The 12,886-nt window shown below is 36.8% G+C and overlaps 1 protein-coding gene across 3 annotated transcripts in view; it reads left to right on the top strand.

The window, feature by feature from the left end:
- The window catches only part of LOC133223448 (dynein axonemal assembly factor 11-like), a 44,942-nt gene that overhangs the window by 20,310 nt on the left and 11,746 nt on the right, over positions 1–12,886 (top strand). For all 3 annotated transcript variants that reach the window (XM_061374132.1, XM_061374131.1, XM_061374130.1), the window contains 7 exons: positions 441–613; positions 889–1,088; positions 2,266–2,451; positions 6,624–6,701; positions 8,920–8,985; positions 10,463–10,532; positions 11,375–11,470. In XM_061374132.1, the coding sequence (XP_061230116.1) occupies positions 441–613; positions 889–1,088; positions 2,266–2,451; positions 6,624–6,701; positions 8,920–8,985; positions 10,463–10,532; positions 11,375–11,470 (869 nt within the window). The remainder of the gene's footprint in view (positions 1–440; positions 614–888; positions 1,089–2,265; positions 2,452–6,623; positions 6,702–8,919; positions 8,986–10,462; positions 10,533–11,374; positions 11,471–12,886) is intronic.

The raw sequence follows: 12,886 nt of genomic DNA, 5'->3' as shown, positions 1-12,886 counted from the left end.
AGTTGTCCCTGCCCATGGCTGGGGGGTTGGAACTGGATGATCTTAAGGTCATTTCCAACCCAAACCATTCTATAATTCTATGGTTACCACTATTTGCAATTTAAGTAGTGATTCACAATGATAGCTGAAACAAGAGTTCATCTAGTATACCAGCATTGACCACAACATTTTAATAGTGATATAACCAATAGTAAGCTTGATATTTTGTATCTTCTTGAGAATTTTCTGTTTTCTACAAATACTGTGACATTATAAGCTTAAGCTCTGAGTCACTCTTTCACTAGTGGCTTGGAAAAGACGTATTCTGATTGGATGAAATTAGTAGTAAGACAGCAAATGCAGACAGTTTTATAGCCAAGTGTGTGCACCTGTGTGTGTTTTATGTGTGTATATGTCATGTACATTTATTTTATGTTCAAGTTGAGTTAAGTGTTTTTCAGGCTGTGAAGAACTGAAGAAACTTGACCTGACAGCAAATTTCATTGGTGAACTCTCCAGTATTGAAGCCCTGAAACATAATATACATCTGAATGAACTGTTTCTAGTGGGTAACCCTTGTACTGAATTTGAAGGTTACAGACAATTTGTAGTGGCAACTCTGCATCAATTAAAAGTAAGATTTTAAAAATTAAATGTATATTCAAATAAATAATGAGCATTGTTGACTTAACATACTAAAAATAAATGCCCATGACAGGAAAGCTGGTAGCATTTTTTACTGTCCACAGGAAATTAAATTCTGTTATGAAGAATATGTGACTACAGTAAATAATGTATATTGCAATGCCTGCAGTTATATAATGATTTCCTGTCATTGAAACAGGCAGTCTCACAATGCCCCTTGTTTAAAATTTCTCATATATCTGTATGTTTTTTCCCCTTGGGAAGTGTTTGGATAGTAAACAAATAGAACGTTCGGAGAGGATTCAAGCACTTCAAAACTATGCAGAAGTGAAACAGAAAATCAGAGAACAGGAAAAAGCTTATCTTCTCAAAAGGGCTAGAGAAAAGGAAGAGGCTCAAAGAAGGATGCAAGAAAGAAAGGACAAGAAACAAAACCCAATGGAATCTAAACTTGGATTTGACAGGTAAATGCCACTCTTATCTTTCTTTATTAAGAATTTGCTTTTTCTTTGTTAAATAGTTTATATAATTCCACTTCAGTATTTTTGTTTGTCTTTATTGTTGATTCTAGCAGCATTATTTTTCCTCATGCATGTTACATCTAATGAAAAATATAATTAATTACAAACATGATTAATTACTGACCTGCAGACAGTACAATAGAATTTTGGTTCCAGAACTCCAAACTGGGTGCCAAAATAGTGTAATTGATAGCTTCTTTCAGGAGTACAGATGGAAACTGCTGTTTAAGGAAAAGTAGGGGTTCCAGAGAAGCAGCTGTTCACCTGTAATTTCCTTTGCTTTATAGCTATTAGATATGAAGACTGAAATGGAATATTGCAGATCTTTTGAGATGTAAAAGGGTATAGAATGTTCATTTCTCTATTCTTCCACCTAATATAGCTGAGATTACCTAGACAGCAGAAGGATTTTTGTCTGGGCTCAGCTCCCAAAGCAGTTGCCATCCGTCTTAATTTTATCCAATAAAGACTAAATTCCATGGAGCTGGCTATGGAACTTTGTCCTCATCTATCACAACTGTATCATAAATCTAGTTTTCTCTCTATATTGGCAGAGAATTTCTGAATATTACAGAGGCTTGGGGCTAGGGAGAAAAATGATTCAGGTTCTAAGGTTGCATTTGAGGAGATGCCCAAGTAAAATATTGCTACCTTATAAATTTCTAATCTGCCGCTGCCTGATATTGGGAATGTTTAAACTTCACGCAGACTGAAGGTTTCTTTCACTTGTAAGTTGTAAGGATATCTTGGTTCTGGTCCTGCAATTAAACATGTTGATCTATCAAGGTTTTCAGAGAGTTAGGCATAACCATAGTATCACTGCTCAGTTAAGTCAATGAAAAACATTTTGAAATGCATTTTGATAGTTGATGAAAGAAGCATAGATATATCTATCTAGATATATATTGTTCTTTGTAGGAATTATACAGCTATTAGTATTGGGTTAAAAAACATATTATTGCAAGAATTCATTAGCAAGTACTGTTACTCTTCCTTTGTTACATTGGTGTCCTTGCCCATGGCAAAGGGGTTGGAACTAGATGATCTTAAGGTCCTTTCTAACCCTAACCATTCTATGATTCTATGATTCTATGATAACATTCCATGTGATGTTGTGTAGGCCAGACTCCCTACAGGAGAAAGAAAAACAGCGGGCAGAAGGAGGTGAAGAAGAGGAATCATGGAGAACAGTTGAAGATGATGAAGACAAAAGATTTTGGGAGGAGCCTACACCATACACACCAGAATCTAGATTAGAAACCCACAGATACATTGAAGAGAAACGGAGAGCTAAAGAGAATGTAAGGTATGGTTTTATTTTATTATATTCTATGAATTGAAAAAAGGGACATTTTCAAAGGTACAGAAAAGAGGAAGGTGACTGCTTCACATTAAATGTTACTGAGAACTGGCAACTTAAATCCCTGTTGCCTGTGCAAATATAAAATATAAGCAGAATATTCAGACTCTTCATTTTGTTTTGCTTTATTTTCTAAAATTAATGGTATTTTTTCCCCTCAAATAGAGTTTTTAAATAGAATTTCTCTTTTCAAATCCATTTTATGGACTTCAGAAGTTTCACTTTTGTGTCAGCTAATTAATGTGTTTTGTGTAGTTTGATGTTTCATATTGTTGCTGAAAGGATTTATCCAGGGTGCAGATTGCATTGTACAGATGCCCTACAGGCCACGCTACAAGTGGCATTTCAGGCACCTTTTCTATGTGACTTAGGAATCTTTTCATGTGCTTTATCAAAGATGTTCATCCCAAGTAATAAGATTCTTCATGCTATCTATGCTATTTGGAATCTGAAGACGTCTGGCCCGTCAAAAGCCCTTCGAACTTCCTAAAGTTGTCACTGGTTTTGCTGAACATGGAAAATTAATGCACATGCTAGCAAAAATCAGTTATTTTATTGCTGCTGGGTTATCAGTTCCACAAACATTGTAAGCAATGTCTTTTTTTCCCTTCTTTATTTTTTTGTTTATATAACAGCATTTGTGCCAGAGATTTTTCTAGCTGTTCTTTTTAAAGGCATGCTTTTAAAAAGATTTATGAAGCCCAAGTATTGAAAAAGTCAGTCCCAGGGAACTCTCCCAGAAGTCTGAAAATCTGCATAACTTGTTGCTATTATTACTTCAAGGTCTAGCACTTTCTCAGAAGAACTACTGTGAAACCCAGAATCTAGCTAGTTAGAATTTTGCTGTGTTTGGGGATGCCCTGCTCTACTCAAAAGCAAATGTGTTCCAAATGCTTCCCTCTAAATATATTCAAGGAGATTTTAAATAGTGTTGCAATAAAGATACAATAATTAATTTCTGAATTTAATTCTGAATTTCTGAGTCATTTAAAGAAGTTAAAATTCCTGTCATGGTTCATTTTATATTGGTTTTGAGGTAGCATAAGAAAGGTGAGAACAGAAAAGTTCCCCTGACAATTTCAAATCTTGCTGGTGCACAAGAGCTGAAATATAACTTTAATGTAAGTTGCTCAGTATAAAAGGATGGGGGTTTTGGTATGAAACGGTCATGACCTCAGTCACACTAGTGCTAAATTGAAGCCTATCTATGACATGTTAGCACACATCAAATTTGCCAGCTGTGTTAAAGTTGCACAGCTGATAATAAATTGAGCAGCTTTGGTGGTTACCAAATGATTGAGTACCTGCAGTTTCATCCAAAGAAACTTCAAAAAAGTGTAAAATCAGTTGCAGCTGGAGGGTGCCCAGGATCTCTTTTTGCAGCTCATTGCCAGAACAAGGCCTTTCATCTCAGCACGAAGTTAAAGAACTTACCTTGAATTCTAGTGCTTGTGACATAACCGAATTTACCTTGAAATAGTTCACATGAGCAGACAGATTTCATCTAGACACAGGTTATTAACAGCTAAAAGGTGGTAGGATACAATTTTCTGAAGTATTTCTGAAACCTGCATCTTTAGAACAAAGTTCACTTTGCATTTCAATGTCAAAAGTAGATATTCAGGTACAGAAAATGCTAGCCCACAAATCCCATTAAACTTCTGATTTATACTGTGGAATAGTATTGAACGCAGGGGTAGCTGTGAATCTTTCTTAAATAGAAGTTGTTTTTATGTAGTCATTACAGTAGCTCCACTTGAACGTTTTTATTTCTTCTTCAAATCCATCATATTTATAGACCAAATATTTTTTATGCCTTTTTTTCCCCAAAGTTGGTCTAAACGTTACATACTTTATTTCCCTCATTAGCGATTTACCTTTAGTGTTCTCTTAATTTTGAATTTACAGTAAGAAAATAGTTTGGGAACATAAAAAACAATGAATTGCTGTTGTCTTTTTGAGAAATACTTTTTTTTCTATGCCAGCTGAAGTAGGCATACACACTAATTGACCAGCTGAAGAGTGGATTAATGAAAAGTAAGAATTACAGTGCTGTATTTTAAAGAGAACGTAGCCATTTTTTACATAGGTGCCAGCAGATATTTCTTTTTCTAAGATTCTTTATTCTTCCCCTCCTTGCTCATGATTTAAACTTTTATACAGGAAAACACCAGTGCCACATGACTTAATGAACTTGGCAGATAAATTTAAGACAGCTCATTTTTGCACCAAATGAAAGTCAGTTATAGTTTAATTGATGATAGTTGGACATGGATAGCGAAGACTGAAGTCTCCATCACTGATATGTTTTGCATGATTTGAAGGAAGAACGGAACAAAAAAATGCAGTAGATTTTTTTTAACAAATAATCTGTATGTTATGTCTTTACAATTGCTTGCACATGCATTGAATCAGTTAACAGTAATGATGTCTCATGATTAGTATAGAATCATAGAATAGTCAGGGTTGGAAAGGACCTTAAGATCATCTAGTTCCAACCCCCCTGCCATGGGCAGGGACACTTTGCACTAAACCATATCACCCAAGGCCTCGTCCAGCCTGGCCTTGAACACTGCCAGGGATGGAGCATTCACAGCCTCCCTGGGCAACCTATTCCAGTGCCTCACCACCCTAACAGGAAAGAATTTCCTCCTTATATCCAATCTAAACTTCCCCTGTTTAAGTTTGAACCCATTACCCCTTGTCCTATCACTACAGTCCCTAATGAAGAGTCCCTCCCCAGGATCCCTATAAGCCCCCTTCAGATACTGGAAGGCTGCTATGAGGTCTCCACGCAGCCTTCTCTTCTCCAGGCTGAACAGCCCCAACTTTCTCAGCCTATCTTCATATGGGAGGTGCTCCATTCCCCTGATCATCCTCGTGGCCCTCCTCTGGACTTGTTCCATCAGTTTCATGTCCTTTTTATGTGGAGGACAGCAGAACTGCACACAATACTCCAGGTGAGGTCTCACGAGGGCAGAGTAAAGGGGCAGGATCACCTCCTTGGACCTGCTGGTCCTCTTGATGCAGCCCAGGATATGGTTGGCTTCTGGGCTGCAATTGCACACTGAAGACAGCTCATGTTCATTTCCTCATCAATCAGTACCCCCAAGTCCTCAGCAGGGCTGCTCTGAATCTCTTCTCTGCCCAACCTGTAGCTGTCTCTGGGATTGCTCTGATCCAGGTGTAGGACCTTGCACTTGGCATGGTTAAACTTCATGAGGTTGGCATCAGCCCACCTCACAAGCATGTCAAGGTCCCTCTGGATGGCATTCCTTCCCTCCAGCGTATCAACGGAACCACACAGCTTCGTGTCATCGGCAAACTTGCTGAGGGCGCACTCAATCCCACTGTCCATGTCAGCGACAAAGATGTTAAACAAGACAGGTCCCAACACCAATCCCTGAGGGACGCCACTCATTACTGGTTTCCATCTGGACATTGAGCCATTAACCACAACTCTTTGTGTGTGGCCATCCAGCCAGTTCTTTATCCACTGGGTGGTCCATTCATCAATTTCATGTCTCTCCAATTTAGAGACAAGGATGTCTTGCGGGACAGTGTCAAACTCTTTACACAAGTCCAGGTAGATGACATCAACTGCTCTACCCCTGTCCATCAGTTCTGTAGCCCCATCATAGAAGGCCACCAAATTGGTCAGGCAGGATTTCCCCTTAGTGAAGCCATGCTGGCTGTCACCAAGCACCTTGTTGATTTTCATGTGCCTTAGCATGCCTTCCAGGAGAATCTGCTCCAATAGTTTGCCAGGCACAGAGGTGAGACTGAGTGGTCTGTAATTCCATTTATAACTAGAAAAACATCCCATTTCATATGTTTAAGTAATCCACTGATTTCTTAAGATATACAGATAAACTTGATATATTGCTGTTCAATAATGGGTACTGTGACATGCAGAAGAAGTTATTATCAATGCAAGACGTGATATTACAAAGCATTTGCTCATATTTAAATGATGCTTTTAATGTGCAATTGGACATTTGATAGGACCTGATAATTCTTACCTCTTGCCATCCTCTTTTTTTTTTTTTTTTTTTTTTGCTACTGAAATAAAATATGAGAATGTCAAATTTTAAACCATTTTTCTTTGTTTTGTTAAGGGAATCAAAAAAGAAAGAGAAGCCTCTTTGGACATTTTTCACTGCAGAAGGAAAAGTTCTGAACGTGAATGCGCCTAAGTATGTAAGGTTAAGAGGTTAACTAACCTATCCTCTTTACAGCTGGTATGGGCAACTATTTCAAGATATGTGGCAATATAAAATTAAGGATGCTGACAAATTCTTGTTTCAGAATTAGGTTCCTGGTGTGGAATCTGACTTCTGAATTTATATGCAGATGCTGGAAAAATAATTAGTTTTCAGTGAGTGAGGTGTTGAAGGTTGTTTAATACCTTGGCCTTTGATGATGGAAGAACTTGGTTTTCTGTAAAAGATATACGATGGTTTACTCTTTTTCCTTCTATGGTAAGGCTCTCTTGGAGCATCTTACTAAGAGTGGAAAAAGTTTAACCGGTTTGACTGTTGAAGAAAGATAAATGTGTATGAGTAGCCACTTTAAATGTGGGAAAATACATCCAAGTAATATTTCTGGACAGAATTACTCAGTCCTCTGATGACAGATGAAACCCTCTCAGAATTGGGAAGGGTATGTAATCAGCTTCTATGGCATGAGGTCCTTTGACACTGAATGAGGTCTGTAGCAACAGAGGCAGGGAAGTCTTTGTATTTTATCACTGACAAAGGCACCTGAGTATTACGGAATGAGTTTCCAGAGTATCATCTGTGTGTTACCATTCGTTTCTCTTGAATCAACCTTTTCTAAAGGAGAGCAGAAGACAGAGTGCAAACATTGTTTCCTTATAAATGGCTCTCCCAAGAGCCTTCTGTTAGAGGAGTGATCAAAAATTGGCATACAAAGGGTCACGTACCTGTCTGCTGTCCTCTGAATAAGATTTTCCATCTTAAGACTGATCTAGCTGCAAAATCGAAGCTCAGAACATGCTCATCATTTGTGTGAAGAATGCTTTCTAAATCTTGGAAATTTATAAATCCATGGACATTCAAGGAATTTGAAAACCTACTTTATAGGATCAGTGCATAATTTTCAGTGTGATAGAGAAAACTAAAGGTAGTGCAGACCTCCTGTTTATTCCATCTGCACCAGGAGATACTTACCATTGTATTGATGCACTTCTTTTTTTAACTAATGTGTTGATTAAAAAAAACTTTAAATTATTTTCTAGTTCAAAGAAGTCTAAAATAGTTTAATTAAAATAGTTCATAGAATTTGATTATACTTCTAAAAAGTAGAGACATTTAGAATAAAGGTCTAACTATCTTTTTAGAAGAATTAGTCCCTAGACTTCACTGTTAGTAGCAGTCCTGTTTGTGTCACCCAAGTTTTCTGCATTAGAATTTAGCCTGTGGATGTGCCCATGTAAAGCCAGATCAATGATCAGTTTCTGTCATGGCTTCAACAAGAATATCACAGCTCTTCATGCAATCTGTCAGTGTATCAGAGAGACAAAAGTAAAGAGATACAAGTAGACAGGTCGTGTTCTCCAAAGCTTTTGCTTCAGTGCAGAAATCGAATGCCCATACCAGTGTCCAAGCTTCTGGGTTTTCTTTTGGGAGGTTGGCAAGGGAACACTGCTGAGAGCAAACTATTTTTCTTCCTCAGTTCTGATTAGGTTTGCCCCTAGAAAATTTTACAGTTTTCTCTTTTTCACCCTTCATATTTTAGTGATTTCTCAAAGTTTGCAGTAAGATGCAATAAAAGAAAAAAGCCTGAACATGATTCTCTGCAGTATTCCATTAAAAAATACCCATAACTCAAAAGCTCCATAAGCTTTCTTGCAAATTGACTGTACCAGAATACAATATCAAGGATATTGTATGAATCGTGTATTACTTTGGAAATGCACAGGCAGATATGTATACTTTAGCAAATTAACCGCTATCAACAAAGATGCAGAGGTTTTTTTAACATATGATAAGTTTAGAGTTATCAAGCTCCAGGCTTTTCATGCTTTTCATGAACTGTTTTTGCTATGAAGTTGTTGGTAAAGCAGGGAGATTTCACCAGCAGATGTCTCTCTTTCTGCATTGACAGACTGAGCTTAATTTTAACTGACCTTCAGCAGTATTTTTGTCTTCTTTTCCTTGTGGGTTGAGTGGGAAAAACAAAAAATGAATGAAAGAATGACTTTGGTTCAGATGCCAGTGTATTTTTGTGTTCATGAGGCAAATTGCAACTGTTTCTAAAATGATCATGTGATGTATTGTCTCAATGATATTTGTATTCATCAAAAAGTGCTAGCAGTGAAAGGATGCTGTGATGTTTGCTTATTCACTCCAATTGTATTTATCCTGAAGGTTTTCTTGTTATTATTATTAGGCTTCATTTCTCTTTGAAAGATGATGAAGAAAACAACCAGATCATCTTGGATCTTGCTGTTTACAGGTCAGATTTATTTTCTCTTAATTTTTGCCATTCTGAAGTTTCAATACGCAGTGTTCTATTATATTCCTCTTTGTAAGTGGAAATTTTCAAGAGGAAAACAAATAATATTGGGGGTACCGGAATCAATCTTGAAGTCTGTGCACAAGAAATGAATCTGAATAAACCATAGACCCTTCAGACTGTTCTGTCACTGTGAATGAGGACTCTTAAGAGTTGTTTTTTTGCAGCTGATGTTCCCTGCAGTCCACAGACAGGTTTCCTCCACACCTTTCCTTTTATACTTATGTAAAACCTTTTTCGTTCTTTATTTGCAGATTAGGGTTGTAGGGATTTTTTTTTTTCCCAAGTGCTCCAGTACAGTTAATGTCCTTCTATCTTAATTATTTGCCTTCCTCTGACAGAATAGGGTATCCTTGTCCTACTTTCCTTCCTTACTGGAGAGAGTCCATAGTCCATGCTGTTTCCTGAACTGTGCCAGGCTATTGGCTGGAAGAAATATGCTTGAACCAGGAAATCTGATAACTATTTGCTAGTATATATTACTAAGCCTTGCCCAGGCTTCAGGAAGGGGTTGGAAACCTAAAAGCTTGTTTACCCATTATAGGAATTTGTTAGAGTAAAGCTTGAACTAGTATTATAGCACAGAAACACAATTCATGCCAGGTGTTCTTCCCTTAAAGCTTATTGGTTTCCCTCAAAAGAGTCCTGCTTTTTATCTCTGAATTCTGAGAATTAGCTTTTTCAGAGCTTCAGAAAATCTGTTCAGGTGCAATAAGATATTGGACATGTTATAATATTTTGTGTTCACTTGTAAGACATGCAGACTAAAAGGTTCGAAAAATTCACCTGAGAGGTAACTTTATAAATGAAGGGAAATAAAGAATATGTACTTACACATTCACGAGGGTATGTGTCACATGATGAAGAGAAGATGTTAAAGTGGAGCTTTCATAGGTCCGTTTTATTGTGTTTGACCTGCAATTGTGTTTGACCTGCAATTTTCTGATTTCTAGAAATGCATAGTATTTCTGTTCATGGTTGTCCAGCAAATTCTGTGCAAAAGAAAGATCTCTTACTGTATATTTGCTTGCTAAGCCTTCAGAAACAAAAGTAGCAAAATAATTTTGCAACTTTAAATAGATTAATTTTCATAGTAACGTACAGCATGAAACTAATAGAGGAAAGACCATTTGCCACAAAGATTTTGAATTATTGCAGTTACAGAATAGCTGATGTGGTAGACTTGACAGAATTCAGATGTTATTTTAATTAAGATTCTGAGAACACACGGGAAGATCAGATTTTTCTTCCAAAGGCATTAACACTTTGAAATATATACATATTTCACACAATAATTAGAATTGAAGTTTGTGGCTTATAAACTGCAAAATCACCATTAAAGAGCTATATGGTCTGCACTGCTTATTTACTGGACTGTATTGTAAATGGATTCTTTTATTTGTATTACATCCTGAAGACATTTGGACACTTCTCTGCTTGATATTGATGTCCAGCCAACTTATGTACGTGTAATGGTGAAGGGAAAGGTTAGTGTTTTCTTGCTATATTCATGTCAAACCAAGAGTTAACGTTGACCATAGTTACTTAGATGACTCTGGGTCTGACTTCTGTGAGTTACCAACTGTGCACCTATGCAGAAGAAGTTCTTTCATACTTGCATTATTTTAGACCACACATAAACTGTGGAAGTCCTAACCAGAAGATGTGTAAAGCCTGAAATGAAATTTCACTCTCTCTTCTTCTCTCCTCCTCTCGTTTCTCCCCCACACAGTGTACCATAATTCATTTAAGAAGAGAGCTTTCTGGTTGCCCTAGGCTAGAATTTAGCAATTTCACAATCTGGAGTTCATAGCTGACAGAAACAAATGGATGTATATTCTTTTAAAGGGCATTTAAAATGTCATTCCACTTGTCTGTCTTCTTACTGGTTTTACCATGAATTTTTTGAAAAATACAAGTTACTTAAACAGTAAACCAAAATCCCTATTTTTGACTGTACCAACTACATAAACAAAACTTCAGGAGTACTTTATACCTAAAATAGACTGGATAATCTTTCTTATTTAATTGCTAATATAAGTCAAGTGTCATTTCATAACCTTCTTTAGAAATGTCACTTTGGGTATGACAGCAGGAATATATATGTGACTATACTTGTCAAGTAAAAGCTGTTCAGCATGCTAATAATTTATTAGGGTTAGTAATATTATATATAAAGTGAGAGGATTTAGACCTTTACTGTCCTTAAGATCAAAGGATGTGATAGTGATGTTTCTGCATTTGTTCTGTGCAGGTAAAAAAAAAAACCCAAACCAATAAAACCCAGACATTGTAGCATAATATACTTCAACCCCACTTTTTCTTATAGCCATTTCAGTTTGTGCTCCCTGAGGAAGTGAAGCCAGACAGCAGCTCTGCTAAAAGATCACAAACAACCGGTCATTTAGTTATCAGCATGCCAAAGGTATGTAAAACAATCTGAGGAGCCATTATACAAAGATACTTAAATGTTGTGAATACTTTGGGAATGTTACAAGTAAGATCTGGCAAGCTAAAGTTATTCAGTCCAGCCTTTCCCATCAGGACGTATTTTCCAAGGAAGGAGAATTCCAAAAAAATATTAATCATAGAGCTAAACCTTAGGATTTACGATCCCTTTAAAGGAACATTGTGAAAATCAGTATTAATAGAACTATTTCTATTTCCTTTCTTTTCAACAAACCAGCTTTTTATATATGAAAAGAGATTCTGCAAAACATGCAGTGTTGTGCAACTGTATAAGAAGGTTTTTAAATAATTGAAAATAAGCAACGTACCTACTTTGCTTTTTCACCTGTGAAATAATAAATACAACTCGATTACTAAAAAATTATGTGGCACATATATGTATAAAGATGATGTTTTGGTTCAAAGACAGGGATGATGTACTCCTCTCTCATCTCAGGTGATCTTCATGGGAAGAGAATCTAATTGTGGCTGTCCTATCCCTGGCAGTGTTCAAGGCCAGGTTGATTTGGGCTTTGAGCAACCTGGTCCAGTGGAAGATGGGAGAGGTTAATAAACTTCAACATCTTGCTCCTCCTTTTGGAAGGTTGGGGGCTTTAAAGTCCTCTAAGGACTACATTGTATATTTTTGGTTTTCAGAAATAGAGTAATAGTTTCCAGGAAAAAAATAAAATCTTGGTACTCTAGCTTTACCCTTGTGGCCTCTAGGAAGTTTCTCTGCTGTGTAGTAGCAGTGGAACATGGTGCCACAGATTAATTTGCCAAGATATATTAATTACAGCATTTTCTTCTGAAGGAGGAGCCTTCAGCTGCTATTTGGGGTCAGTTCTTTGTCTTTGTGCTCTTATTTAATTCTAAGACTGTGCAACTAGTAGCTAAAACTGAAGTAAAAAAGTAACTGAAAACGCAGGTTTCGGCTTTTGTCTTTTCCCACTTGTGGTTCTATACCTTCTATGTTTTCTTCTACACCCCAGTCCCATGCCATCTGTCTTCCCCTACATGGACTGCCTTTCATTAAATCACAAACTGTCTCTCTAGCATCAAGCACACAGTTTCACCAGGAGCTTGAAGAATGATGACAATTGTACTCATTTGGTTAAAATCCATATTTTGTTAATGTTCAAAATTCACTCATATGATAATTTAGGCTTTCCTAAATTTATTGCTTTGAAACTGAGGCCTTGACATTTGCCATTTTGGATAATGTTGTTTTCAAATGTTGCTGAACAGTTTTACAATTTAATTGTCTTTTGAATATTTTAAGTACTATCAGTTTGCTGTCTCATAACATACTTTTATTACTCGTGCATCTTACTAGTCTCTTTATGGATAATCAGTGTATTAGAAAATGTAAATGTTTCAGAGAATCTCTGGA

This window comes from Neopsephotus bourkii, unplaced genomic scaffold, assembly GCF_033783945.1.
Source record: "Neopsephotus bourkii isolate Nb327-2 ecotype Australia unplaced genomic scaffold, CSIRO-AGI_Nbou_v1 NB_1637, whole genome shotgun sequence".
In the NCBI taxonomy this organism is placed as follows: domain Eukaryota; kingdom Metazoa; phylum Chordata; class Aves; order Psittaciformes; family Psittacidae; genus Neopsephotus; species Neopsephotus bourkii.
The sequence above is the reverse complement of the archived record's forward strand: the minus strand, read 5'-3'. Positions and strand labels throughout refer to the sequence as shown.